This window comes from Synchiropus splendidus, chromosome 7 (assembly GCF_027744825.2).
Source record: "Synchiropus splendidus isolate RoL2022-P1 chromosome 7, RoL_Sspl_1.0, whole genome shotgun sequence".
In the NCBI taxonomy this organism is placed as follows: domain Eukaryota; kingdom Metazoa; phylum Chordata; class Actinopteri; order Syngnathiformes; family Callionymidae; genus Synchiropus; species Synchiropus splendidus.
The window spans coordinates 14,808,996-14,834,575 of NC_071340.1; the positions used below are offsets into that span (position 1 = coordinate 14,808,996).

A 25,580-nucleotide genomic window follows, 5' to 3' on the forward strand; every position below is an offset into this window, starting at 1 on the left:
TCTCCTTTTAATTTCAACACCAACAATCGCCATCAAAATCCACAGACACACCATCATACATGTATATACAACAGTGCAAAACATACACAACAGGTTTTGCATCAGACCTCATGAGGACGAGAGCAGAAGTTGCACAGATATAAAAATATAGAGTAACATCCCATACACAGGCTCTCTCTGTCCCTTGACTATCATACCACTGGTCTCATCTACTTTTGAGGATAAAGTAGGCTCATGTTCACATGACAAGTTGGGTTTGACAATATGGCACTTGAACCTCACTTGGGTACAACATGATTCACATTCACTGCTGAGGTTGTGGGTTTGAATATGTGGTTCATCCTGATGGAACGGAAGTCCCTCTTCCCCTCTCTCAGGTGTTGTATGACAGCTGATGATGATTCGAAGACAAAGGCATCTAAACACAACATGGCGGCATTAAAATCAAAGTGTCATAGTTCCTGCTGTGGCCAGTGAAATGTCCATCACATTTGAGAGCCTCCAACAAAAGTCTGCATTGATGTCACAGCCTGAACCGTTTCTCTAAGAACTGTATTTCCAGGTACACACCACAGCATCCGTCCTTATTCCGTCACCTGTGCCACGTTCGGTCTGTGGACTCGCTCATAAAAGAGCATGTAGGCATTAGAAGACAGAACCTCGTGCAGGCTAGCTTTGCGTACTGAATCGTCCGACACCCACAGCCACTGGGAGGAGAAATGTGAAGGACTGTGAGGTGGCGAGGGGCTGCGCCGGTACGTGACAAAATGTCCAGAGTGCATGTCGCCGTGATGCACCAGCACTGCTGCGAGCTGGAAGAGATACTCTGTAGAGCTGCAACAGAAAGGGAAAGCTTGTAACGTTTCCTCCCAACAGCAGGTTTCCATTGGACCCATGCAGGAATAAGTTGCCAGTGTTGGGCAGCAGGTCAGCGTTTTTTTTAAATTGTGAATAAGAATTGCCCACAAACAAGGCCATTCTATTTTTCCAAAGTAAATCCTATCCCACAAAACTCAAGAAAAGCTTAGGTCTGAATAGATTATGGTGATGCTACTTCCTTCCATTATGGTGATGCGATAAACAAGGGAACACTATGTACGTCATCCGGTAGGCAGGACCAGGAGCTCATCTTTGATATACCAGCATATGCATAGATTGCTATGCACGTTTGTTCAGGGAAAGTGCAGAGTTTGAATTTAATTTTCTTTAACTTGCTTTTTGTTTTGTTCAGAAACCACAATTTAAAACAGAAAACAAAGAACATAGAGGATTGGATTCTTGTTTTCGATGAAAGTTGTTTGACAGTTTGAATAATCATTTAGTTTGTCGTATGAATGAATGAATTTCTCGTCCATTTCTCGTCCATTTCTCCCATTTCCCGTGGCATTTTTCTTCTTCTGTTTTCATTGTGTAGGTGAGCCATTTTTTTCAGGTAAATTCCAGAAATGATTTTTGTCCATTGTGTTCGTGCCAGTGTTTCCTCCTTAAACCAGTTCTTAGTAATAGTTTTCTTGCAAGCTGCCAACGTACACTTCACAAGATATGTGTCTTCCTACTCCAAACTACACGGAAAAATATAGCCTTAAGTTTTCACCATTTTTTAATGTACTTTCTCCCAAGGCACAACCAGAAAATATGAGAATGGTCAACATCAATTTCACCAGATTTTTGCCAACAGGGTTGAGTTATTGACAAATTATATATTTTTAGTTTCGGTGTGATAAAAAAAAAAAAATCTAATCACGTACTCCCACCCATGTTCACTCCAAATCTGGGAAGCCATACTTGTTTTCTGGATTTTACATCCTCAGTAATATTTATATTAATTTCCTTTTCATATTTTGTTTTTATGTTCAATGTATTATTTATGCTCCATCAGCCTTCTATACAAGGTTGATATTGTTCTTGTTTTCTTGTCTTCACTGAGCCAGATTATGACTCCGAATATTCCATGCTCTCCATAATGAATATATTATTTAATTTCTCAATACAGTGGTCCTGTACTTCCATATATCTCACATAATCATCCTTGGTGGAAGACTATTTATGTTTTAAGGCTTGAAAATCCATGATTTTACCCTTCTTTATCGCTGTGATTCCACTGTCTGAATCTAAGGTCGAGGCGGTTTGGGATGAATTGTTTGTCGTACACTATACAATTCAACAGACAGAGTCCTATCTCTATATCATTTATATAATTCTCTATATGATTTTTGTCATCATTAAAAATGGCTGATATGGAATGATTAATTACTCGTATTGGTACTCCGTATCAGCAAGTACTCAAATGTCAATACTCGCACTTGGTCTGCAAAAAAGTGGTAGCGGTACATCGCTTGTTGTGACCCGAGAGTGGAGCGTGCCACACACACGCTGCTGATGCCGGACTTTATTTTATCAGTGACCAGGTATAAAAATGCAGTGTTCCCTCACCTGCAGTTGAACGTCAAGGCAAACTGCTGATTGATCCCTGGCGAGGGCAGAAAAAGTGATGAGCAGTTTCCATTGGCAAAAGGTTTGTTGTTGTTGTGATGCTCAACATCTGCAGGTGTAAAAAGCAGCATGAAGCTCAACCTCAAAACTTAAGGTGACTCCTAAACGGCGTCGTGATACCTGAGCCATTAGCTGCAGGCTTCTCTGCGTCCTCGTCCGAGCTGTTCACAGGCAGAGAGGAGCAACTGAGACGGTGACTTCTTCGTGAAGTGGCATCCTGTTTGTATCGGTCCATTGTGAGGAACTCTGCAAACTGCACGTGCTCCTGTCTCTTGATGGGGGTTCCCTCGCTGGACCAGGTCAGGCGCTGCAGGTGGATGCAAAGGCACTGAGGGAGCTGTGGAAAGATGCGACACAAAACTTTGACATTGTCCTGCTCTTACGACCTGAAGAGCTGTGTGACAAGTGTGTTTCAGTCCTATGTTGGAGAAGGTTCTCACCTTTCCCAACTTCAGCTGCTTCACAAAAGTTGTCTTCTGGTCTTCAGGCAGTTGCCCGTTGACCATGGCCCCTTGTTGGAGCTGTCGGAGAGCAGACAGGATTTAACACAGCTAAAAAAAAAGAACCATTGATACTGTACTACTTAATATATACTTTTTACACGGGCCCCAAAAATATTACAGAACTGCAGCATCTTGTATTTGCCCGGTTTTACAACTTATAAGTCAGATACAGCACAAGAGACAGGACCAGATCCATATTTGAAGTGAGTGAGGACATGCTTGAACACAACATACCCTCGTGCAATTGTCACACGTCACCCCTTTAATGGTCTCAGAGGAGATGAAATGCTGCAAACACAGATCCAGAGAAATGGGTCGACCCTGTAAACAATAACAGAACACGTCACACTCGGTCTCAGAACAGCACAGGCACAAGAGTTAATCCAACTCACCCACTGAGGCAGAGGGATGGACAAGGAAAGGCTTTCAAAGGAATCGTAGCGCACTGGACTCTGGAAGATCATTCCAAACCATCACATCACACGTTGCAGTGCTGTACAGTTCCCACGGAGCCAAACATCAAACTCACCTGTTGGTTGCATCTTTTGCACGACATGTTGCTTGTTAGTCGGCCGTGAAAGGGATGCTGGAATTTCCAGGGACTCGGTATTGGGTGGAGAGGTGCTGTTGAATTTCAAGTTGAACTTATTTTTCCAATATTAGCAGAGGTTTGTCTAGTCAGTTTGTCTTCTCACCTCGGCTTCTGCAGGTGTTCTCATCTTGGGCAGGTAAAGACTGAAACACAGAAAAGAATGTAAATAGGTTTCAAGTGCTTTAACTGATTTAAAGATGAGGCTCCAAGAATCAATGGACTAAAAACAAAAAGCAATCCATTCTCACTCAAATGTGTTTCAATAATGCCCACTCCTGCAGTTTCACTACTACCACAAGGGGAGGTTTACTTCCTGGAATCTTATTCCAACACATTAAACCTTACCTCCAGTGAGTGTATGTCAAACAAGTGGGTAACTTTGGGTTGGCGATCCCGCTCTTCCTCCAGAGACGAGGTGAGGACGTGAAAGAGTTCGTGTGCATCCTTGAGACACAAACACAATATTCAAAGGGTCATTCGTGTATTTATACAATGACATCATCATATCATAATGTGAAGAACATGAAAATGATTTGAATGAGGATGGTTGTATGTGCACTTTGTTTTTACAAATTTTTATTTAAAAAATGTTTTTAATGTTCTAAATTAAATTATAAGACGTTCACAAGGAACCGTGAGATTAGACTGTTTCAGCAGTTGCACCCTGTTGACAGATGCGCTTCCTTATGAGAACAATTTGGTGCATTTTTGCGGGACCCTCTTTTCCCCCTGTCAGGAGGGTTCAGTCTATCAATGTCAACTTTTGTTAACTGAGACAATGAGTGCATTTTGTATTTTTTTAAACATTATTAAAAGTTCTTTAAAAGACATTTCAACCAATGGGAAAATACAACATATTTTAAAGGGTGTACTTTTTCCTGCATAATCATTACATTAATGGTTGACTTGGTCTCAAAATAATGAAACTGTGACAATCCTACTCACTGTGCAGGTCACATATTGGCGACTTTCAGGTCATTGTTACAACTAACACCACTCAAATAAAGAAAAAAACCTGCAAACTGAATTTGTGGGGGGGAAAACTAACAAATGAATCATTACAATCGCTGACTATTGATTTACTTCAGGAATAATGCTTTTGACCAACCTGCTCCTCAAATGAACTGATGTGCCATCGGTAAAGTCTCAGAACATCCAACAAGCATCCAGCATCAATCACATCCTCCGGGCCAGGCTCATCAGAGGACAACGCTGCCAGTACAAGGAGGATAAACACTTAGATTTCTCACAGCTTCCACTGATAACTGCTGTTTTGTTTACCTTTGAGGAGCTGGAGAAGAGTTTTGGACAGTGGTTTGTCTTTACATGATTGAAATGCAGGCAAACAAGACACTTCATCCAACCACTTTATGAAGGAGGGACATGCAGCCAATCCCTGAAGTAAAGAGTTTAGGAAGCAGGTATTTCCCAGGTTCAACAGACCAGGAACCATACCTGCAGGGGGACATGGATCACTGTACTGTAAACAACGTGCCCCACATCATCAACAAGAAGCAAACGCTTACCCCTTTTCCTCTTTCTTTGCTCAATGACTGGTCCCCACAGGATGTATGCTCCAGCTGAAATGGCAGCGGCGATGCCACCGATGACGAACCAGTTTTTCATCATCTTGGTTCTGAAAGGGCAAAAACTTGAAACCTCCCTAGGAGTTCACGAGACACCAAACTAAAAAAAAAAGCTCATTTCTGTGTTAGAGACATTTGTTTTTAACGGGCGTCGGTTGTACAGCTAGTTTATAAAGTAGTCAGATATGTGAGGCAAGTACAAAGGGATCCAGGTCGGACGAGAAGACAAAACGGCCTATAATACGTCAACACGTGATGCAGATACTTCACTCGGCTGCTTGGTTCAGGTGCTGTTTTCACTGAGCACCTCGACCCTTTGGAAAACGCTGGGATATTCGGATATCAGCATATAAACAAAGATTCAAAACACGGCTGGTGAGCAATAAGTAAAAAAACACGCCTGTTTCGATCATTTAAGGCTAAATGCAGAGACCAAAACTTAGACAACTTGCTAGTAAATAACAAAGCTCTGTACTGCGTTGGAGTTGTAGCTTAGACAAATTGACATGTGAAACCATAGTTAGCGATCAGCTGAAGCATGACATACGGCTAAGTTAGCATGTAGCTACAGTTTAACTTGCATACCTTAATATGCCCTTTGTTCTCCACATGCAATCCAGGTTAATTTGTCCACAATTCTATCTTGACTTAAACGTATCATTCCCCTTGTCTTCATGGGCTTTGACTGAAAAACCGGGGGTGGTTCTCTAGTTGAGTGTGCAGCAGCGTCGCCATGACCCGCAGTTCTCTTCAGTCTGGGTGAGCTGTTAAAAGCCCACAGCTGCCGCTAGCCAAAGAACGGATTTTAGCCTGCAGAAACTACAGTGCCAAGAAAGTCCCCAAGAAGCTTATCCAAGCGTGCGGTGCCAAACGCAACATGTTTTCATCGCGGAACTCTGGAGTCGCCTGTGTTCCTCCACGGACATTTTCGTTTCATGACTTCTTCGTGCGTGACCGATGGTAACACAAACGTCGGCTGTGGCTCTTTGCCCCCACCTGCTGGTTGAATTTAATCGTTTCATCTACACGTGTATTAGGTTTCCTATCATCCGTTTACCATTTTCAACGCTTAGTATTTATTGGTAATGAGTGACGGGGGTTGGTGTTCTGTTAAATAACTTCATATCAGAGGACCAATTTAACACCCCTAGAACCATGGCAATTCTGAACCCATCCCCAGTCACGACTCTAGTCTTTCTTGATTTTTTTTTACACTTTAAAAATTGCATTTTGGCTTGTTTTTTCTAAAACATGATTGCCGTATAGACACTTTATAATTAATCGGTATTAATGGGGGGAAATGCACTACATGGTCCGCGTCTATTATTTCCATTAATCTATTATTGTTTGTCCATTTGAACATGTTGCAGCCATTTTTATATTGCAACATTACACTATAACGCCATTAGTGGTTATTAATGATTATCATGCAGCGGATCACATGTATTTTGTTTACGTCGGTTTGTGTACGTGTGTGCGCGTTCCCGGCGAGCGCACTCCCGCGCTCTGTGATTGGCTGTCCGGGGGCTGTGGGAGTAGGTCTCTGTCCTCGGTGCTGAAATCTCGTCGTGGTCATGTAAACTGCGATGAGGCCACTCACAACCACTGAAGCAACAAAATGGACGAAGACCTGTTTCAACTGAGACAGTTGCCGTGAGTACGCCGACTACACCGTCGCTCCCGACTCGGTCCATGTTGCGCGGCGTGGGCGTGTTCGGCCTTCAGCCTCGCAGCGTGTTTGTTCCTTTCAGTCTCGAACCACAAATAGCTCGCATTAGAAGCAGCGACTGCACTGGCCGAAGATCGCATGTTTCTAGTGATGGAAACACTTCACACAGTTCGGTTTGTTTAGGCCCAGTTAGTGATGCTAGTCAGTTTGTCACATGACATTTGAGGCGAAGCTTTATTCTGAGCACGACTCATTCATATTTCAGTTCAGTACCGGACTCGGAGGATCTCTGACACAAGTATGAAGTCACACACGCACAATTTTAATTTTATTGATCATTTCGTAAGACTTTCTGGACCCGTCAGAACCAGCACCGGTGTTGTGTTTACCCTGATCATGTGTGTCACGAGTGCCAACACATAGACACTGCTGAAAGATTACTCTTAGAGGCAGATACCTTCAGAAAACTAGACCCTTTTGGGAGCCAGACTCAGGCCAAGTGGGATTAGAATCTTTGTCTGGCCCTTTAACAGGTCATTTTTTTACACACAACAGACTGCTTTTTACCATTTTAGACACAGACAGACTTTATTGGTCTCTTGGAAGGTTCCCTCTGGAACATCGAGGTTCCAAATCACACAGGGTTTTGAAATACACACATACACAGAGAATCCACACCAATGTAAAAGACTGAATGTAACATTTGAAAAATTAAATAAAACATAAAATACATATGTATGTGTGTATATATAGACATACAAACTCATGCATATAATACATACTATGAATACAGGAAATAAATTAATCAACAACAATAATAATAGTAATAATAACAATTTATTATTAATAACCATGTGGTATATTAGTACATTACAGTACATTCTGACAAAAATTATAATAATAAAATCTCCATTAAAGTATCTCGAGTAATATGACAAAAACATATTTATGTCGGCCAAGGAAGTTTTCTGGATGTGGGTGGTGTTATGGATTACCATCTGCATCCATGAATCAGCAGGCATCCTGTTTTTGTACAGCACATAGCTTGTTCTTTTGTTTGGGAAGTGAATTACATCCTCACAGAGAGCAATGTGGGTGTATAATCTGCATGCTCTTAAGATGTCAAATGGCAGCCTTTTGGTTAGACCGAAGGATAGTATTACAGTCACTGCTAGAAAAAGCTCCCGTCACCAAGGTACCGACCCCATCTTTGCCTCCTGACATGATGCTCTTAAACCCATCGCCATCCATTGAGGTTATTAGGTTTGCAAACATGGCAGTAATATAATTAATTTTACGTTTTCTTTTTCATCCTCTTATGTCGAAAGATGGTCTCTACATATGTCATTGATAAAGGTGAAATGCGATTATATTCTGAAAGTGAAGGTGACACAAGGTTTTGATTTCTCTTCCAGAGTGGTCCGTTTTCGTCGCACCGGTGAGAGCACACGCTCTGAGGAGGATGTGGAGAGCCAAGAGCAGGTGGGCAGGATAGCTGAGCCAGCTGAGCTGGAGAACGTGGCCCTCGCAGATGGAGCCCCTGTACCTCGAGAGTTTGCAAACCCTACGGACGGTACTTTGATCCCCGAACTCTTGCTCTCAAATTCACACCTTGCTGTGTTGACAACTTTGTGTTTTGATCTCAGACACATTCATGGTGGAAGATGCTGTGGAGGCGATCGGCTTTGGGACATTTCAGTGGAAACTTTCCATCCTCACTGGTCTTTCCTGGGTGAGAAATATTCCTGAAATAAATCACAGTACATTCGTTTGCAGATCTAAAAAGATATTACTTTTCCCTTGTCAGATGGCAGATGCCATGGAGATGATGATCCTAAGTATTTTAGCTCCACAGCTCCACTGTGAATGGAGGCTGCCCAGCATACAGGTGGCTCTGCTAACCTCGGTGAGGACATGAAAATGACTACTTAGGAATAAGGTTAGAATACAAGGTTAGGTGAGGGAGACTGGTAGATAATAATCTTCTCATCTACAAAGGTAGCGCTTCATCTTGTGTTTACTTTTGGTTGGAGGTTGATGATAATGATAGTATGGTGTGGACACTTCTATTGCAGAGGATTGGGAAACCCACCTGTTCTTGATTCCTTGTGCTGTTCTTATTTGTGTAGTTTCCTCGAGCTAAAATATGTTGACTCTTGTAAATCGCTCTTCAATGACTTAAGCTGCATTAATCTTTTGCAGGCGGTGTTCATAGGAATGATGCTGAGCTCCTCCCTGTGGGGGAACATATCCGACAAATACGGGAGAAAGACGGTAATGAATGAGTAAAAGCAATGCCTGCGACTGAAAATCCAACTTACTGTAAATAAAATAGGTTTTCTTACAGTAAAGTAAACTGACAGTCAACCATGTTCATATTCAGGGTCTGAAGATGAGCGTGTTGTGGACAATGTTCTACGGTCTGCTAAGTGCTTTTGCTCCCATCTATGGCTGGATCCTGGTCTTACGAGCTCTGGTGGGCTTCGGCATTGGAGGCGCCCCTCAGTCGTGAGTCTCCCTGAAACATAAAAGTTCACTTGGAAATCACAGCAACTGATTTGTGAAGTCATTTTTTTAGGGTGACACTTTATGCTGAGTTCTTACCAATGAAGTCCAGGGCCACTTGTATTCTGCTCATCGAGGTAAGATCCAGTGAAGCAGCGTCAGTCTCAGAGCTGAAATTTCATTGATGGACACAAAGAGACTTGTGACTTGTTGTAGCTTCTGCTCATTAATGATGCTGAGTCATTGTATTGAGGTGAAACTTTCATATTCTCTCTCACTCCGTGTGCGTCTCTCTTAGGTATTCTGGGCGCTGGGCACGGTGTTTGAAGTCCTCCTGGCGATCCTGGTCATGCCATCTCTAGGCTGGCGGTGGCTTCTTGGCCTCTCCACCATTCCCCTCTTCATCTTTGCCATCTTGTCTTTCGTGAGTTATCATCAGTGAAAATCAAAAATAAGTGCTCTGTATAAGCCGTCTCTGTTGTCAGTGGCTGCCAGAGAGCGCCAGGTACGACGTGCTGACTGGAAATCAGGAGAAAGCTCTTTGTACTTTGAAGCGCATCGCCACAGAGAACGGAGCTCCGATGCCACTGGGCAAACTCATCGCAGCCAGACAGGTGAGCGCTGATGTTAACAGCTCCAGGCTGGGTTAGAAAGTGATCCGTCCTGGGTCTCCATGTCTGTCTCCACCTGTCAGCGACTCCTTAATGTGAATGACAGAGGAAACTCACATCATAACACTCGTGTTTGTTTTTGATGATACTCAGGAACATCGTGGGAAGTTTCAAGATTTATTTTCCTCACATTTTCGATGGACAACAGTTCTGCTCTGGTTTATTTGGTGAGCTGATAAACCAAATACAACAGTTCATAGCCACATTGTTATGGTCATCATTTCAATCGTTCACAGGTTTGCGAATGCCTTCTCCTACTACGGGCTGGTGCTGCTGACCACCGAGCTGTTCCAGGAAGGAGGAGTCTGTGGAAGTGAGTCACACAAACTTAGACTCTATTTGTTTATGTTCTGTCCTGCATAAAATGCATGGGGCAACTCAGAAGTCACTATGGCATGAATGAGCTCCTCATCCTCCTCATCCTAGCCTCACATGCATGTGGTTCCATCGGAGGCTTCGCACCAGACCTTTCATGTGACATGCAATCTGTTTATGTCCCCTGCAGTGTCCAAGACTAATAAGATGGACGCCCCCTGCAGTTTAGAATGTAAATATCTCAACTCGGACGACTACAAAGACCTTTTGTGGACCACTTTATCAGAATTCCCTGGTAAATATATCTTCTCTTTTTTTTCTTGCCTTGAAAATGTATTCAGAACAGGTATTTCTACTCACCCCAACTACTGAATGATACCACTTTTAAAGCAGGAATTATATACTGTATACCGTCCAGCCCTAAGAAAGCAGGTGACGAGAAAGAGAATGCTGATATGATGGGAAAAAATCAAGTGAGGATATTGTGAATAATTATGAAATTCCATTAAAAAAATATGCATATGTATGTATGTATGTAGATGTATTTTAAGGGATAAGAAATACCGGTACTTCGAAAATTTTAGAAATTTTAAAAATACATATATATTTATAACAAGGAAGTTACACATCAGTTGCACCAGTAATGCACTAAAACCCACGCAAAATAAGACTGTCAAAAACATTCCAACATGGTCAGTTTTATAGTTTTACTCTGGCTCCATGAGGGCTGTTCGTATGTCTGGTCCAGGGACCAATTTTTGGCCCGTAGACTCTGTCTTTTGAAAATCTCAACTTGGAATCAGTTATTATTGCTAGTGCATAAAGCAAGCCAACAAAGGGTTAGGCCCAAGAGGATGCAAGTTTGTGTTGATCAGCTCAAGATTCATGGATCCCTGGTTTCAAAACTATCTTTATGAATTAAGCGTAGTAAATATATATTTTAAAACATATTTATAAATTGGCTGAAAGACAACACAATTGAGGGTGAAATGGTTACAATCTTCCACAGGACTGCTGGTGACACTGTGGGCCATTGACCGACTGGGAAGGAGGAAGACCATGGCGCTTTGTTTCTTCGTCTTCTCTATGTGCATCATTCCTCTCTACGGCTGCGTGGGAAGGTAGAGTCTGGAGAAACTGGAACATCAAATGTAACCTCTGTCTGGCTTCACCACTGATCTCTGCTCTAGAACATCCATGACAGTGTTAATATTCGTCGCTCGAGCGTTCATCGCAGGAGGATTCCAGGCTGCGTATGTGTACACTCCCGAGGTAAAGACTCCACATCAGAGGGTCTAAATGATGTGAATTTATATGGAGAATTTGCTGTTTAAGTTACGCATATTTTCATCATGAAGTACTTTGTCATGTTCATTCATATTTTTTTCATTTTTCAAACTGTCTTGAGCTATTGAGTTATGTTTCTACTTGCTCATTATCAATGTTTTTCTCATGAAAATGAATCCCTGTTGTCTACACCTGCTCAAGGACGAGTATTCAGGCACTCCCCCCCCCCCCATCCAATTCTAAACGCCTCTTCATTGTTGTTCGTCACATTGCAGGTGTATCCAACAGCCACCAGAGCTTTAGGTCTGGGAACCAGCAGTGGGATGGCGAGAGTTGGTGCCCTCATAACACCCTTTGTTGCCCAGGTGGGACTATAATTCAAACATGAATAAAATGAAAATATTGCATTTAGAAGCTGCTTTTATATGTTGCCATTGGTGCCAGACTAATTTTATGCAAATAAAGAAAAATGGAAATCGGAATCAAATTCACCTGTAAATCATTCATACAAAAAAAAAAAAACATTTTATTTATTGTTACTTATTGTGTTTATTTTGCCCAGCTTCCTTTTCCCCTAGTGATGGTATTTATTTATTCATGTTGGTAACTATTTAAATTTTTAATTCACCTTGCGGGAATGACTCATTCAGGGATTGTAAACACTGATGATGTATGAACGGGTGCACACACATTTTGGCAACAGAAGTACGACAGAGTACAGTTGTTTGTCAAGCTACATGAGAGGATTTCCTGCGAATAATAATGTATTTTATGTGCACAAATGGATGAAGAAAGGATCTGAGACCCATACTCAACGCACTGTACTGTCAATCCTGTAAATGGCGGAGGCATGAGGAGCACTGACGTGTTGTGGCTGCTCTCTAGGTGATGCTGGAGTCCTCCGTCTACCTGGCTCTCTCTGTCTACTGCTGCTGCTGCCTTTTAGCTGCCTTCGCTTCCTGTGCACTGCCGATTGAGACGACGGGCCGCGGCCTGCAGGAGTCCAGCAACCGAGAGTGGGGTCAGGAGATGAAGGCCTCGTCCAACAGCATGGGGGAAAACCTTCATTCTGACTGTGGCTCGCAAGGATAAAAGAAAGCGAGCACGCTCGACCTACTTCCTGCGTTCATCTCCAGTCCCCACCATCCTTCATGTTAGACACAACAGTGGCTGAACCGGGCCAGATGATGACACAGTATCTGGAGTGTCAGTGTGTAGTGTGAAACAACCTTTGCTGTCACAGGTGGGCACCGTGTCACTGTGCACTGGGGGTACAGAGACCTGGCTAGCTAGAAGGCCATTGAAGAAAAAGTGCTCCTTCTGACTGAACCTGCGTGACTCTAGTGATGGCTAACGTCAGACCTGCTGGAATCAGGTCCAGCCAATCAACTTAAGAGATAACCAGATACCTTAAATTACCTTGCGATATCCCTGTTGTGTGAGACTTCTCTCTCTTTAGTCATGTAGCAACTCATCATTTGCAGGACAACTTAAAGGAAAAGTCGTGCGTCACATATACTTTAATTATTTTCCAATACTTTTCACTGAGAACAGCAGAGTTACCCAGATTTATCTTGTCTTCAGAAAGCATAAAGTAAAAAATAAAATCAAGAAATGTGATCAGTTCCATTACATTATGTGATTAAATTAGTTACTGGTATTAGTAAGGACCAAATATCGACCTTTTGCCCTAAGCAGACACACAATTACTACAGGTAATATGTGCTTAGTTGTTATCTTCACTTTTGTATAGAGAAGATGGCACAACAGAGTAGTTATGACAGAAGACGGTTTAAAGGTTCACCTTGTCTCTGCTGGTGTTTCTGGGTCAAGTGCTGCATTATGTCACAGAGAATCTTGTCACTGCACTGGGTGATGATGTAGTAAATGACCTTTCAAAGAGACAACAGAGTCTATGTGGTTATTTCAAAAGGAAGAGAAAGGCAGCGTTTTAACCTGCGTCTTCTATGTAATTCATGGATTCAACTAGTCCAGAGTTGGTTCTGCCGGAGAGTCAAAGTGCTGAGACAACCAAAACGACAGTCACAGGCGAGCCTTGGGTCCGGACCCCTTCTCCTTCACTATCTCGCCGAACAGTCTGGCTGCTTCTTGAGCACAGCCTCTGTGAATGGTGAGTCCATATCCACCGTGACCATAGTTGTGAATCACCTGAGCAGACAACAGTAAACAATAAACACACAGGAAACGGATCAAATAAAAAAATAAATAAATACATAAAAACCTACCTCTATCGGAGCTGGGCCTTGGCGTATGGTTTCCCGCTCCAGTCTGACTTTGTTGCGGACAGGTCTGAGACCAGACCAGTCCTCTACAATCCTGGCATGCTGATGTTAGAGAACAACATGTTGAGACTGACTGTGCGTCTTCTCCTTTCTCAAGAGTTCACAGACGAATTAAGCAGCTTCATAAAATGGCAGAATAAGTCAAAAGTCAAAACCATGACAGCAACTTTAAGTTTCGTCTAACTTTAACTGCAACTGTGCAACGTCTCAGATTGTTCTGTTCAGGGTTTCTACTATATCATCATTGTCCCACCAGTTTCCACACTAGATGGCACACTCCAGCCTTTGTTGAGGTGCAGTTTACTTTTCTCAACTTAAAAAGTTCAATGCATTCATAAAAAAAAATCTGTTTTCATGTGGCCCACTCTGGGATAAGAAGACTTAAGAATGCCAAAATGATTGGCATTATTTCCAGAAATGAAAATGTAGGCCAAAAGTTGCAAGCCATGAGAGGAGGCTGAAATTCTGCAACTAATCTGTGGATTCTGAAATGATGGCTGTCTTCAAATGGTCTGACCTTGAGACTCGGCTCCAGCTGACAAGCACGCTCCCAGATCTCCTTGTGATCGATGGAGTTGTTTTGTTCACTCCAGTTTCCGATCTGAAACACTCCACCAACCGTCACAAGTCGACTCCTGGAGAGAGACCAGTTAGCTGCTAAATTTATCCTTAAACACACATATGAAAATGCTTCGTTCGGATGATACATGCAGCTCAGGTCACAGGATTGAATGACGATCATCTCATAATCCACTCTAGCGCACCCAAATGAGTGCAGTCAGTGGCAATCCTGCTGTGCCTGATCAAAGCACAGCACTTTTCCTCAGCAACTTGGCTGACAGTCAGCCTTTGTTCTTGTTCCCCTTCAACCCGGGAGTGTTTCCGGTCTGTTTGATTTTGAGTCATCTTCTGCCCCTGCAGAGCCACCGCGACAGCCTTGTTCACTCCACCTTCTCAATCCTTCTCCCGTTTCCTGTCATCTCCTGCCATGATATTTCAAACCCATCTCACCCACTGTGGCCTCTTCGGTTCAATAAAAACTAGTGGTGGGACTTCAACAAGTTAATTACGATTATGATAATTAATTACAAAAAAATGTGTTAAAATACTTGCATTTAATTTAATTTAATTTAATTTAATTTTATAAATTTGTAATTATTATACAAATATTTTCAAGACATTAAAAGTCCTTTAGTTTAAATAAGGTGATATAAAAACTTGAATATAGCCACCATCGTGATTTATTGTGCTTTTGTCAAACTGATGCAAAATAAACAATATTTTGTTGTTTGAATGTATGTATGGGTCCATCACTTGGTACAGCAATATACTAAATTCATTCAAAAAAAATGTAGCTTCTTGTGGCAAATATTCTTATACCATTAAATTAATTGAGATTAATGAATCACAAATTCTCTAATTAATTAGATTATTTTTTTAATCGAATCCCACCCCTAATAAAAACCAGAGGTACCATGTTAGGGTCCAAACCTAAACTCATCACAAAGGTTAAAACCAAAAGAATAGCAGCTAATCTTTTGTGAAACTCATAGCCTCATCTGACCACAGACATCTAAATGTAATGAATGGTCCTACCCTGGAATGATGTATGGTGAGTTGTATACGCCTCTGGCGATATTATGTGTGATAATCCAATGCTTCAACCACGGAGCGTCCACCTGAAAACACAGGCAACTGGTTTGTTTGCATATTCATGGGAAAAACATGAGCACAGACATCTGAAGCACTTACCTTCACAATCTGTCCACGTCCTGGTTTGAGTTCCGGGTCAGGCTGGAGCTCGCCGGATCTCATCCCAGTGCAGTTTATGATCACATCTGCCCCAGTCTCTGCAAGCTAAGCAAAGGGCAGAGGTAACATGCACCACACACCATAGTCATGATTTTCCCTCCACATTTACAGCATCCAGTCAAGCAACATCACACCCGTGCAAACTCACCAACCTCTTTAAAAGATGCAACTGTCCTGTGATAAAATTTCACTCCTCTTTTTTGCAACCTGTGGACCAAAATAACCAGACTTATAACACTGAATTTACCCTTCAAGTTCACTGACTTCTGGTGTCAAACATTAGACAGCAGCCAAGACTATGAGCTTTGCACCTTTAATTTTGCGGTCAAAGTGAGACGATTGAAGCTCATAATAAAACGTAAGATAAGTGATGTCTAGTCTGATAAAAGGCCTCTCTCCTTGTGCGTTAATTTGTAACCGCTTGCATTGTTAAAGATTCGTGGGTGGAAACTGTGGAAAACATTTACTCACCATTCGGTCAGCCAAGGCAAATATGATTTACCTTCCACCATCAGAGCAGTGTTGAACCAGCCATAACTGAGGCAAAGAAGAGAATAATCACAGCATCAAATAGTGATCAAGGACGTTTTATATTGTTACGCAATTAACTTCTTTTTGATCTTGAAGAAGAATGGAATGAATGTTTATGTGAAAAAGACTGTTTTGAGTCACTGTGATCGGCCTATTGGGCGCAATGACAAAAATAAGAACATTAATATTCTGGAACATCTTTTGAGATGATAACAATTACTGTGCACACTTGGTTAAAAGCTTGATCAGGTGTAATGTGGCTCTTTAAATGTTTGGGTATTTTTTATTAGGGCTAGGAGGATTTTGAGGATTACAGTTCGGATAGAATGGTTGGTCTTCGTTTCATACAATCTGGCCCCTCTGAAGGTTTGGACACCCCTCCACAGAAGCATGGGAGAACCTACTTGTAACCAGGGAAAAGTGCCAGCTCTTTTTCTGTGAGTTTTCTGAAGCCAAGGACGATGTCTTTGAATGATGGTTCCTGCAATAAAAAAAAACAAGATATGACATAAACTGGGCCATTTGATATGTATTACATGTACATTAATTGCTTATTATTTGTGTTACTCACCGGGCATTGTTCACTGCACAGGTTGTATCCAGACTGGAGGAATATGCCCATCTTGATGGAGTCCGGTGAGCGCAGGCAGCTCAGCAGGTAGTCAAAGGTCTCTCTATTCCACTTTCTGATCATTAACAGAATAAAACGTTTGAATAACAGATGTGTTGTTGAATTAAATGTGAGAACCTACGTCTCTTGGATGTTGCCCTTATCATAGAGATATGGTTGCCAGAAGCCCGCAGCTCCATCACTGGTGGTCAGTGGGGTGAAACAGTCGGCATATATCTCGATGGTCAGTGGCGAAACGATGGAGTGATACTGCTCATAAATGCTCTGAGCAGTCGACAGGCCAATGACTCCAGCTCCAATCACTGCCACACGCATGTCTGAGTTGACAAACATTGGCATTAAACAAGGGAGAGCATACGTAGTACTGGTGGTGATATCAATATGTGGTAATAAACAAGGTGGTTGACAGGAGTTCGGTACTTACTAGAAAATTATTTTTTAGTTGATGTCAACGTAATGAATTCAATATCGAAACAAACACGAATCCAAGTGACTGCACGTAAATTATGTAACAAATCGAAATCGAGGCGATCACTCAAAACCAAACGTGTGCAGTGTTGCAATGAAGCTACTAAAATATCTAGAAAAACCTAAGACTTATGAGACAGGCAATAAAATTCTTCAAAAGTGAATTTACCTTCAGAAGAGCTGTCACTCGTGCAAAACTTCACAGAGACCCAGCGGTCACGTGGTTAAGGGGGCGTGCCCAGAGATACGCTCTGTCGCTGTGTTTCCGCTGTCGTCACTGCAAACATGTTAACACCATTGTGCAGGTATGCGAAGATGTTAAATGTAAAATACAATTTAATTACAGGAACGCACCATAATCAACCAAGATGATCTGCATAACTGTTTTACAATTATCTACTAAATGCATGCAAATTCATTTAATGGGAAAGTATTTTAATTAGATATTTATCTTTTTTTTTTTATCGCTGATAGATTCATAATGTAAATGTTTGCATTGTGCTACGTACGTAAGAAAACCTGACTGAAAAAAAACCCATCTAAATTCACAAAATAAAAGTTATTATTCCGTCCGATAAAAATAAGGAAGTATTTATTTGTTTCCAGTGAAAAAATATTTATGTGAAAAATAAGGTCAGGTCAACCGAGAAGGACACTATAAACCAATAAAGTAAAAATAATAAGTGACATTACAAAGGTGAGAGCGAATGTATAATTGCTTTAAAGTTTGTGATGAGACTTGTTGAGATGACGAGTGGTTCAAAGAACAAACGCATGCAAAGTTCTGCTATTAGAAAGAACGAGGGAAAACGAGATCATTATAGAACATTATACATACGTACGTCAGTAAAAGGGGATGAAGAAAAGAATAAATGACCACACAGGCAAATTCCATGTGTAAATAAAAAAAAAGTAAAATACGCAATTTCTAGCATTTCACCAGCAGCACTTCATTCATGAGTGATAGATTGAATGTCGAACTGCTTTAATAACAACAATGCATTCTAGAACTATCATGTGTTTTGTGCTCTGAGCTCATTCATATATATATATATATATATATATATATATATATATATATATATATATATATATATATATATATATATATATATCGTTATCTTCCTCAATATTTACAACATATTTCAATGACAGTCGCCGCATGCGTGAAGAGGATGCAGTACTTCCTGCTCAGACGGTCCACACAGCAGTTAGCAGCTCGCCGAGCCAGGCCATAGCGGCGGCCGGTGCATCCTCAGCTTCCAGCCATGGCGTTGGTCACTCTGCAGCGGTCCCCGACCCCGAGTGCTGCGTCCAGCGCCAGCACGACCGCCACGACCGGTGGGGAGGTAGGTTCTGTCTAACAGGCCCTGTGGGTCGAACGGTTTGATAAAAAGGCTGTGGATGTGAGAGATGTCCTGTGTTGGAAGCTAACCTCGCTGTCGTTACTTCGTGCTAACTCGTTAGCCACCACTAGCTCACTCTACGTTTCGAATTCTAACATATTGGTTTCTCTACAAAAGCAGGGGCTTTCAAAGTATAAAAAATCTTCTACAATTAGTTATTTTTTTAGCGGAAGAATGAGTTAAGCATAGAACCCATTGGCAGCATCCACACGATTGATTCAAGCTGTCGCCAATGTTAGCCCATTGAATAGCTGTCAATAATTGTTGCCCTATCACTTATTCAACAGTAAGTATGTTATGATAAAACGATTTCGGTGAAGCTTGCCTCTCGTAGCATGTTTTTGAAAGAAGTGGAATTGGCGTCTAATAAACCTATAGTAACGCTAGATATTCAGTTTTGAACAAATCAATATTAATCTGGTTAATATTTTTATCAGTCTCTACTCGTTTAAAAAGGTTTGATAAAACGACAGTGTGTTAAATTTCATAATTGGTATACACCCGCTACCCGTGGCATAAAAGTTGTTTTACTTTAGCAATGGGCTAGTAATATTGTACTCATTTAATATTTGTTGCTGTAATGCTTTTAATTATCGCAATATAAATATTGATTAATAATGCTAAACCTCCGCATGATCGCCACATGGTGGCGCTAACCATCCATAGTTATATGCTGCTCAAGCCTCCTTTTGCCTCATCTTATCTCACATCAGAAGATGATGCAGTGTGGATCCATGAGCTCGCTTGTGTGACCGTTATATTTAAGGAGTTTACAGGCTTTCTTTCAATTCCCACCTGCCTTTGGTGCAGTCCGGTGGTCTGGGAGGTTGACAGTGGTGGCTGCAGCTATGATGTCATCCACTCACATGGCTGTGGGGTGTGTGTCAGCAGTGGAGTACTACCATCTGCAACCCAGTGTTGTCGTGAATTATTCAGATAACCGCCAAAAAGCAGATTCTAATCGTGAGAAAACATTAGCTGTCTTCATAGATCATTCGAAGAATCATCTCGGGTTGATATTTCTGGTGGTGGAACCGCTGATCTGTCGCCTGCACAGCAATGTAACAGCTGGTAACGCTTTACATTTATGATCCAGAACCTAGACAAAGTCATGTCTCACTCTGTGATCGCACCATGGACGACACACTTTTCAAAAGCAGTTGCTGTTGCTTTGAGTATTTTGTGGGAATTGGCCCGAGATTTTCACATGAAATCTTTAATTTTTTTTTTTTTGTTTTGTTTTCATTTGCATATGTGATGGTCTCATAATGTATATTTTTACATAAAGCTCAAAAAGCAGCCACACAGCCTTAAAAATGGTTTGTTATTTTTCCCTTGGCAGGCACATATTTGTCTTTTGATTGGCTTTGTATATTTTGGTTTCTCTACTGTCTACGTAGTCTGTTTACAGTGCCACATTTTTACACCGTTCATTCATCCGTTGATGTCTTTTACAGGACTTCGGGAGTGAAGATGAGCGGCGAGTTAATCAAAGGTAGGTTTACTTGGAGAACATTTCAGATGACTTGGTGCCTGGTACAATATTTCCACATTTACAAACAGGTGTTGTTGATTTATGGGGTAGATCTGGCTTTGAGTCATTCAGCGCAATCTGCAAGGGTGGCAGACTTGCTGGCATCCGCAAATGAGATCAACGGAGTCAGTGTTACAGAACACCCGTCTGGCGCCCTTGTTGGCTGAGGCATCTGTAAAAGAATCATCTCATTAATTTCATGTAAATGCGTGTTTACACTAACATTTTGTTCTCACACTTCACTTATTTTGATTTCACCTTAGACCTTCGATAAACCTCTTGATGACAGTTTGATTTAAAACTGGATTATTTGGCAGTTTCCAAGCCTTTTGATTGATTTAAGGACAGGAAGGTTTTGTTGTGCGTGAATATGTCAATGGCAGGTTAAAAGTCATACCTGTATGTTACATGTTTTGCTATGTAATTATGTATCAAAATGATTATTTTCCAGCTTTGTATCTTTTATCTAGTCTTATAAGATAGAAACTTTGTCACAGCACATCACCATTTTCTCGGTGAGTTCAGTCAAATTTAGTCATGTAGGCACTCACAAATACAAATCTGGATGGAAATATAGGACTTGGACTCAAACAAGCACCAAATATCCTCTTTTTCTATCACTGAAAGAGGCAGTGTTACAAACAAAGTAACAAGCAGTTCAGTTTGTTGTGCAATGTCCTGAATTAAACCCTCAAGCTTTCAAGGTGTGCGAGAAAGATCTATGCATGATGCAGGTCACAACTTGCTTCAGGATTGCTTTCATTTTTTTAAAGATTGTTTCAATGTATTATGCAGAAATTATGCCTCATATAAAATGTTGCCAGTTGTCTGTTAAGATCAGCATGTTGTTTCCAGCTGCCTTTAGTTGTGGATATCTTGTCAATACAATGTAAATGTCTGTATAGTGAGAAGATTTTTAGATTTGGGCAAAAGAAGACTATTATTTCCATTTTTCACCTTGTAATGTAAATTGTTTATTAACTGTAAATGTGATGTATTTATTTGGTGGTGGTTTCATCCTTCACCTCAGTGCTTACTCATCCAAACCTTTTCACTCTGAGAGTGCAATAAACTGCTCCTGACAAATTTTCACCACATTTTGCCCGTGTGCGAACAGGTCACACTGAAATAAAGAACAGCACTGTTAAATCAAGGTCGACTCCCTAGACCTTCATCCTGTACTTACAGCTGCACCTGATGATTCAGTGTCGAGGCTTAGAGGACATCTGGTTAAGTTTGGCCCTTGCTAGGTCCATCTGCGCCAAGTTAAGCATGGCTCCTAGAATCAGTCCACGTTCTGAAGTACAAATGATGTTTCTTGGAGTAGAATGTTGGTAGCAGCGTGTGTAGTGCTCAATGATTCACAGAAATGCAGTTGAGCAAGTCAGATTTATCTTCAGTCATAAATCAGTGTTTCACTGTGGGTCAAGAGGGCAATGACAAGTTCTTTCTAAGCCATGATTGACTTAACATAATGGCAGCCTACTCATAAGTGTCAGTCTAGTTTCATCAGTATGATGAATCTAAAACCACCCATCCACAGGGTAACTCTTGCTATTTGTATCAGGAGCACAATTGTGGCTTGTGGGTTTGTCTTAGCCATATGGACTGTATAAGCAGCAGGCTACTATTGTTTCTTTTTTTTTTAACCTTGTTTTGATCTGGTTCTAGACCTTTATCATTCACTACAGTATATTTATGTATATTTATATTATATCTACGTATATTTACACAGTCCTTAGTTTTTGTTGCCAGTTAAACAAATTCACGAATAGAATAAATAGTAAACTAATATCTCAAGCTATCAGGCAAAGCTTAACCCGAACTGGTTTCTTTGCTATACGTGTGTGAGTGACATCCTCAACTGACTACCTGAAGTAGAAAGACAAGATAATCCCTGCTTTATAAGCCAGTGTATAATGAGATTTGGGAGTTTTGGTCAGGGGCCAGTTCTCACCGGCCTCTCTGCCCATGCTTCTCTCATGTGTCTAGCTCCCTGGCAGCACTGCCTAGGATTCTGTTGACCCATGAGATGGCATTTACGTGCCGTTAAGCAGTTTTGGCTACATTGCCTTTGTCTGCATTTGTAGTCCAATGGAACAAATGGGCTGACTTTTCTTCGGCTGGATGGCTTAATGGGTTTCTTTTGGAAAGCTATAGGAGATTTTTCAAGTGCTAAGTTGCTGACTCGGGTCATCCTTGACCCCGGTGTTTGTTTCTGTGAGTCAGCAATTCTGCATTGTTTCGGGGGACCGCAAGTGTAGCTCAGTGGATGCTGGTGAGTGCAAGGTGTAGGGTAGACGGTTGCACTGACAGACACTGGCTCAGGAAGGAGGAGGGAGCGCAGGGAGTGGAATCCAAACACCTCAGCGCTGAGCTGCACGGATAGCTGCAGTCTGTCACTTAAAGGCTGTCACCCAGGAATCGGAAGCACTGTTTGTCTCACACACTTTGCTTCCTTGTGGAGGTAGATTGCGCTGAGGAGACTTAGGCTTGTTCAGTCAACAGGATGCATCTGGTTGTAGAACCCATCCAGAAAGCCGTGATGAAGATGCTACCATATTTTGTGGAGAATGCCGTGCTCACACAGGCTCAGATAAACCGAATGTAAGTTTTGTGTATTTAGAATGTCTGTAAATGGAATGTACATCTTGTGTTTTCTTGAACAGCTAAAAGTTTTAAATATTGATTATTGCACATGTGATAATCTGTAACTTTAGAATAAAGAGTTAAAATTAGAGTCAAATATTTAAATGTAAATCACTCTCTTTTGTGAGTTTTTTTTTTTTTTTTTTTAAGTGGGAAATTTTTTTACATGAAACAACCATCACAACACAAACCCTCATTCTCTTCATGAAGTAATTTCAGCTATGTTTTAGTCATTTTCATGTTTGTCACCTTAAGTAATCACTAATACTAGTTACAGTATGTACAAGTGACATGAGCAGCATTCTTTTGAGCAAGGACTTACACATGACAGAACCTGTGTTTGGATTACGTCGTGCCGCAGTCACTCATTATTATTTATGGTGCCAGGCTAAACATGTTAATGCATGGTGCCTTTGTTCTACCCTGCCAGAATGTTTAACGAATGTGCTCACACTGATTTCCAGTGAAATGGAATGAGAGCGAGGTTTGCCTGGGGGAAACAGCAGTTTGTTGTTTTATTGCAGTTCATGATGTCATCTGTTAACATCTCTCGAGACTGACATAAGAATGTTTAGCTCTTTACAAGCAGGTGTGTGAAGGCTTGTTTGCTCTTCATCCTTTTTCAGCACTTGTTATGTCGATGTGTCATTCATTTGCCTTGGCATTATATGAAATCTAGTTGATGGATTCCTAATAAATTCAAGGTTAAAATTGTTCGTCTCTTTAAAATTCATCTGCTAAATTCTGAAGTACCAGTTTTCCTCTTTGTCTTCCAGCCTCAGTGAGAGTTTCTTCATGGTGAAGGGCGCTGCACTTTTCCTGCAGCAGGGCAGCAGTCAGCAGAGCCAAAAGGTGCATCCACATCACAAACATGCAGGTAAAAACCACACTGCCGTAACACCAGCGCATACAAGTCATAACAGATGTGCTTGTTTGAGTAGAGGAATATGATGGTCGTTCATAAGCATATTCCAGGCGTGTAGCTCAAGCAGATTAGAGCTTTAATCCTCCACATGCCATTTCTGTTGGGTGAAACTTTTAATGATTATTAAATGCTATTTTCCTTGGTCTCACGCTGTCTGCTTCATAGTGCAAATTGTTATGAAAATGTTTTGTTCAGAGAGTTATATACGTGGTTAAACACTTGGTGTATTATGTATTATGGTTGTAGAGAACTGGACGTTTAACATGGTGCTTAATAACTGTTTTCATTACCTTCAATATATGTTTATGAATCTGACACACATACCGTAAAAAAAAAAAAAAGTCTGATTCATAACGCTCTTTTTCCTCCGAAAGGTGACTTGCCTCAACATCTGCAAGTGATGATTAATATCCTTCGCTCAGAGGACCGGATAAAACTGGTGAGGCTTTAATGATGAACAGTGTTTTTCTACACATTTGCTTATGAAAGAAACATTGACTGACTCTTTGAATTATTTTCGTCTGAAAAGACATTGGAGAAAAAAAGGCTCAGTCCTGTGTGTGTGTGTGTTACTATTGGTAATGTGTGTTAACACAGAGGACTCTGCTTATGATATAGTTATAATGTAATTGTTTTTCCACATACTTACCTCTTCAGACATACCTTTTTCCACTCAAGGCAAATTATATAAATGTCTCCAAAACTGCTAGACACGTGATGGATAACTGGGCAGACTGAAGACCAACTGGGGGTCGTCGTGTTTCACATCATTAATCCGTCTCACATTGTCATTTGAACATTATTAACCACATTTTTTCTGTGTTAACTTTTACTCTGCTGTGCAGGCGGTACGGCTAGAGAGTGCTTGGTCAGATCGCGTGCGCTACATGGTAGTTCTTTACACCAGTGGGCGACAAGACACTGAAGAGAACATTCTTCTCGGAATTGACTTCACTAGCAAAGACTGGTAAGTTGGACATAAAGAGTCGTTTCACTTGAATATTAGACTTCCTACTACCCTCATTTTGTAGTCTTCTGTTTGTCTCCAAATCAAAGGTGCCAAAAACAAAACAATAGCTGACCAACATATAAAATAAGCCAAACTACTAACTAAAGTGCAAAAGTTTTAACATTATTGTTCCAGTTTATGATAATATTTTTAATTCTCCTGCAGCAAAAGCTGTTCCATTGGCATGGTGCTTCCTCTTTGGAGTGACACAAAAATTCATCTGGATGGAGACGGGTAAGTCTTTTTCTCCCAGTCTGACCTTTTAATGAGGACATATCTGAAGCTGCATTTTACCCTCACTACATCTACATCTCACCATACTGTTACATGGTCCAGACGCAGCAAGTAAACATCTGTTTTGCTTCCTCGTCAGAGGCTTTACAGTGAACACGGCGGGCCGGACACACGTCTTCAAACCTGTGTCAGTGCAGGCTATGTGGTAAGTAATCCTCTGGAGCCGGCTGTTTACAACCGTATACTGTCATGACACAGCACAATAAATCTCCTGATAGCATGTGATGAGCACATGTCCTCCTGAGCTGCAGGGGTCTGGTCGATGCTGCTTCTCTCTGCCACCTGCTGGAATTGGATAGCAATTGCAGCTATTGACACGTCCTCATTTGTTGTAAACGATAAAGCCATATGATTTATTTATTGTCTTTCTTTTGAAAGCCCTATTTTCACTGTCATG

General features: G+C 41.3%; 4 protein-coding genes across 8 annotated transcripts in view; 2 read left to right on the plus strand and 2 right to left on the minus strand.

Annotated features, from left to right (window-relative positions):
- On the minus strand, positions 1 to 6,127 carry usp30 (ubiquitin specific peptidase 30). The gene is made up of 13 exons (XM_053869906.1): positions 5,760 to 6,127; positions 5,115 to 5,224; positions 4,870 to 5,043; positions 4,697 to 4,800; positions 3,934 to 4,032; positions 3,692 to 3,731; positions 3,526 to 3,620; positions 3,389 to 3,448; positions 3,231 to 3,317; positions 2,934 to 3,014; positions 2,614 to 2,830; positions 2,434 to 2,542; positions 1 to 834 (listed from the first exon to the last, which is right to left on the minus strand). Exons 1-13 carry the CDS (start codon positions 5,783 to 5,785, stop codon positions 585 to 587), a joined length of 1,452 nt encoding a protein of 483 aa, XP_053725881.1. The 5' UTR covers positions 5,786 to 6,127; the 3' UTR covers positions 1 to 584.
- Positions 5,419 to 13,584, plus strand: svopa (SV2 related protein a). Of its 2 annotated transcripts, none has more exons than XM_053869905.1 (16): positions 5,419 to 5,549; positions 8,259 to 8,416; positions 8,490 to 8,575; positions 8,651 to 8,749; positions 9,046 to 9,117; positions 9,227 to 9,351; positions 9,422 to 9,485; positions 9,647 to 9,772; positions 9,834 to 9,962; positions 10,113 to 10,186; positions 10,256 to 10,332; positions 10,525 to 10,629; positions 11,344 to 11,455; positions 11,525 to 11,606; positions 11,897 to 11,986; positions 12,507 to 13,584. In XM_053869905.1, the coding sequence occupies exons 3-16, from the start codon at positions 8,498 to 8,500 to the stop codon at positions 12,711 to 12,713; spliced, it is 1,440 nt and encodes a 479-aa protein (XP_053725880.1). In that variant the 5' UTR covers positions 5,419 to 5,549; positions 8,259 to 8,416; positions 8,490 to 8,497; the 3' UTR covers positions 12,714 to 13,584. The 2 variants fall into 2 exon arrangements, with proteins under 2 accessions (XP_053725880.1, XP_053725879.1); XM_053869904.1 differs by lacking the exon at positions 5,419 to 5,549 and adding an exon at positions 5,590 to 6,827 and having other exon boundaries at positions 12,507 to 13,577.
- LOC128762075 (D-amino-acid oxidase-like) lies at positions 10,123 to 19,056 on the minus strand. 4 transcript variants are annotated; one of them, XM_053869908.1, is made up of 13 exons: positions 18,802 to 19,056; positions 18,551 to 18,736; positions 17,536 to 17,643; positions 17,020 to 17,215; positions 16,839 to 16,953; positions 16,672 to 16,748; positions 16,208 to 16,273; positions 15,889 to 15,943; positions 15,677 to 15,781; positions 15,521 to 15,603; positions 14,442 to 14,559; positions 13,868 to 13,966; positions 10,123 to 13,790 (listed from the first exon to the last, which is right to left on the minus strand). In XM_053869908.1, the coding sequence occupies exons 4-13, from the start codon at positions 17,211 to 17,213 to the stop codon at positions 13,665 to 13,667; spliced, it is 1,038 nt and encodes a 345-aa protein (XP_053725883.1). In that variant the 5' UTR covers positions 17,214 to 17,215; positions 17,536 to 17,643; positions 18,551 to 18,736; positions 18,802 to 19,056; the 3' UTR covers positions 10,123 to 13,664. The 4 variants fall into 4 exon arrangements, 3 of the variants coding, with proteins under 3 accessions (XP_053725883.1, XP_053725884.1, XP_053725882.1); XR_008415526.1 differs by lacking the exons at positions 18,551 to 18,736; positions 18,802 to 19,056 and having other exon boundaries at positions 10,123 to 10,324; positions 13,426 to 13,790; positions 17,536 to 18,387; XM_053869909.1 differs by lacking the exons at positions 18,551 to 18,736; positions 18,802 to 19,056 and adding an exon at positions 17,721 to 18,387.
- The window catches only part of ssh1a (slingshot protein phosphatase 1a), a 12,864-nt gene continuing 5,754 nt past the window's right edge, over positions 18,471 to 25,580 (plus strand). The window contains exons 1-7 of the mRNA XM_053869903.1: positions 18,471 to 18,715; positions 20,230 to 20,267; positions 23,732 to 23,832; positions 24,255 to 24,319; positions 24,726 to 24,847; positions 25,055 to 25,123; positions 25,263 to 25,328. Coding sequence (XP_053725878.1) covers positions 18,635 to 18,715; positions 20,230 to 20,267; positions 23,732 to 23,832; positions 24,255 to 24,319; positions 24,726 to 24,847; positions 25,055 to 25,123; positions 25,263 to 25,328 — 542 coding nt within the window. The 5' untranslated portion in view covers positions 18,471 to 18,634. The remainder of the gene's footprint in view (positions 18,716 to 20,229; positions 20,268 to 23,731; positions 23,833 to 24,254; positions 24,320 to 24,725; positions 24,848 to 25,054; positions 25,124 to 25,262; positions 25,329 to 25,580) is intronic.

Coding starts and splice junctions, on each gene's coding strand:
- usp30 (XM_053869906.1), bottom strand. CDS start 5,785: ATGTGGAGAACAAAGGGCATATTAAG. Junction 5,225..5,759: donor AGAACAAAGGGCATATTAAG/GTATGCAAGTTA, acceptor TTGCCCTTTCAG/AACCAAGATGATGAAAAACT. Junction 3,449..3,525: donor GCAAAAGATGCAACCAACAG/GTGAGTTTGATG, acceptor ATGATCTTCCAG/AGTCCAGTGCGCTACGATTC.
- svopa (XM_053869904.1), top strand. CDS start 6,793: ATGGACGAAGACCTGTTTCAACTGAGACAGTTGCC. Junction 9,773..9,833: donor TCTTTGCCATCTTGTCTTTC/GTGAGTTATCAT, acceptor CTCTGTTGTCAG/TGGCTGCCAGAGAGCGCCAG. Junction 11,987..12,506: donor TAACACCCTTTGTTGCCCAG/GTGGGACTATAA, acceptor GCTGCTCTCTAG/GTGATGCTGGAGTCCTCCGT.
- LOC128762075 (XM_053869908.1), bottom strand. CDS start 17,213: ATGCGTGTGGCAGTGATTGGAGCTGGAGTCATTGGCCTGTCGACTGCT. Junction 15,944..16,207: donor TTGCCTTGGCTGACCGAATG/GTGAGTAAATGT, acceptor TTTGGTCCACAG/GTTGCAAAAAAGAGGAGTGA. Junction 13,791..13,867: donor AAGGCCCAGCTCCGATAGAG/GTAGGTTTTTAT, acceptor TTGTCTGCTCAG/GTGATTCACAACTATGGTCA.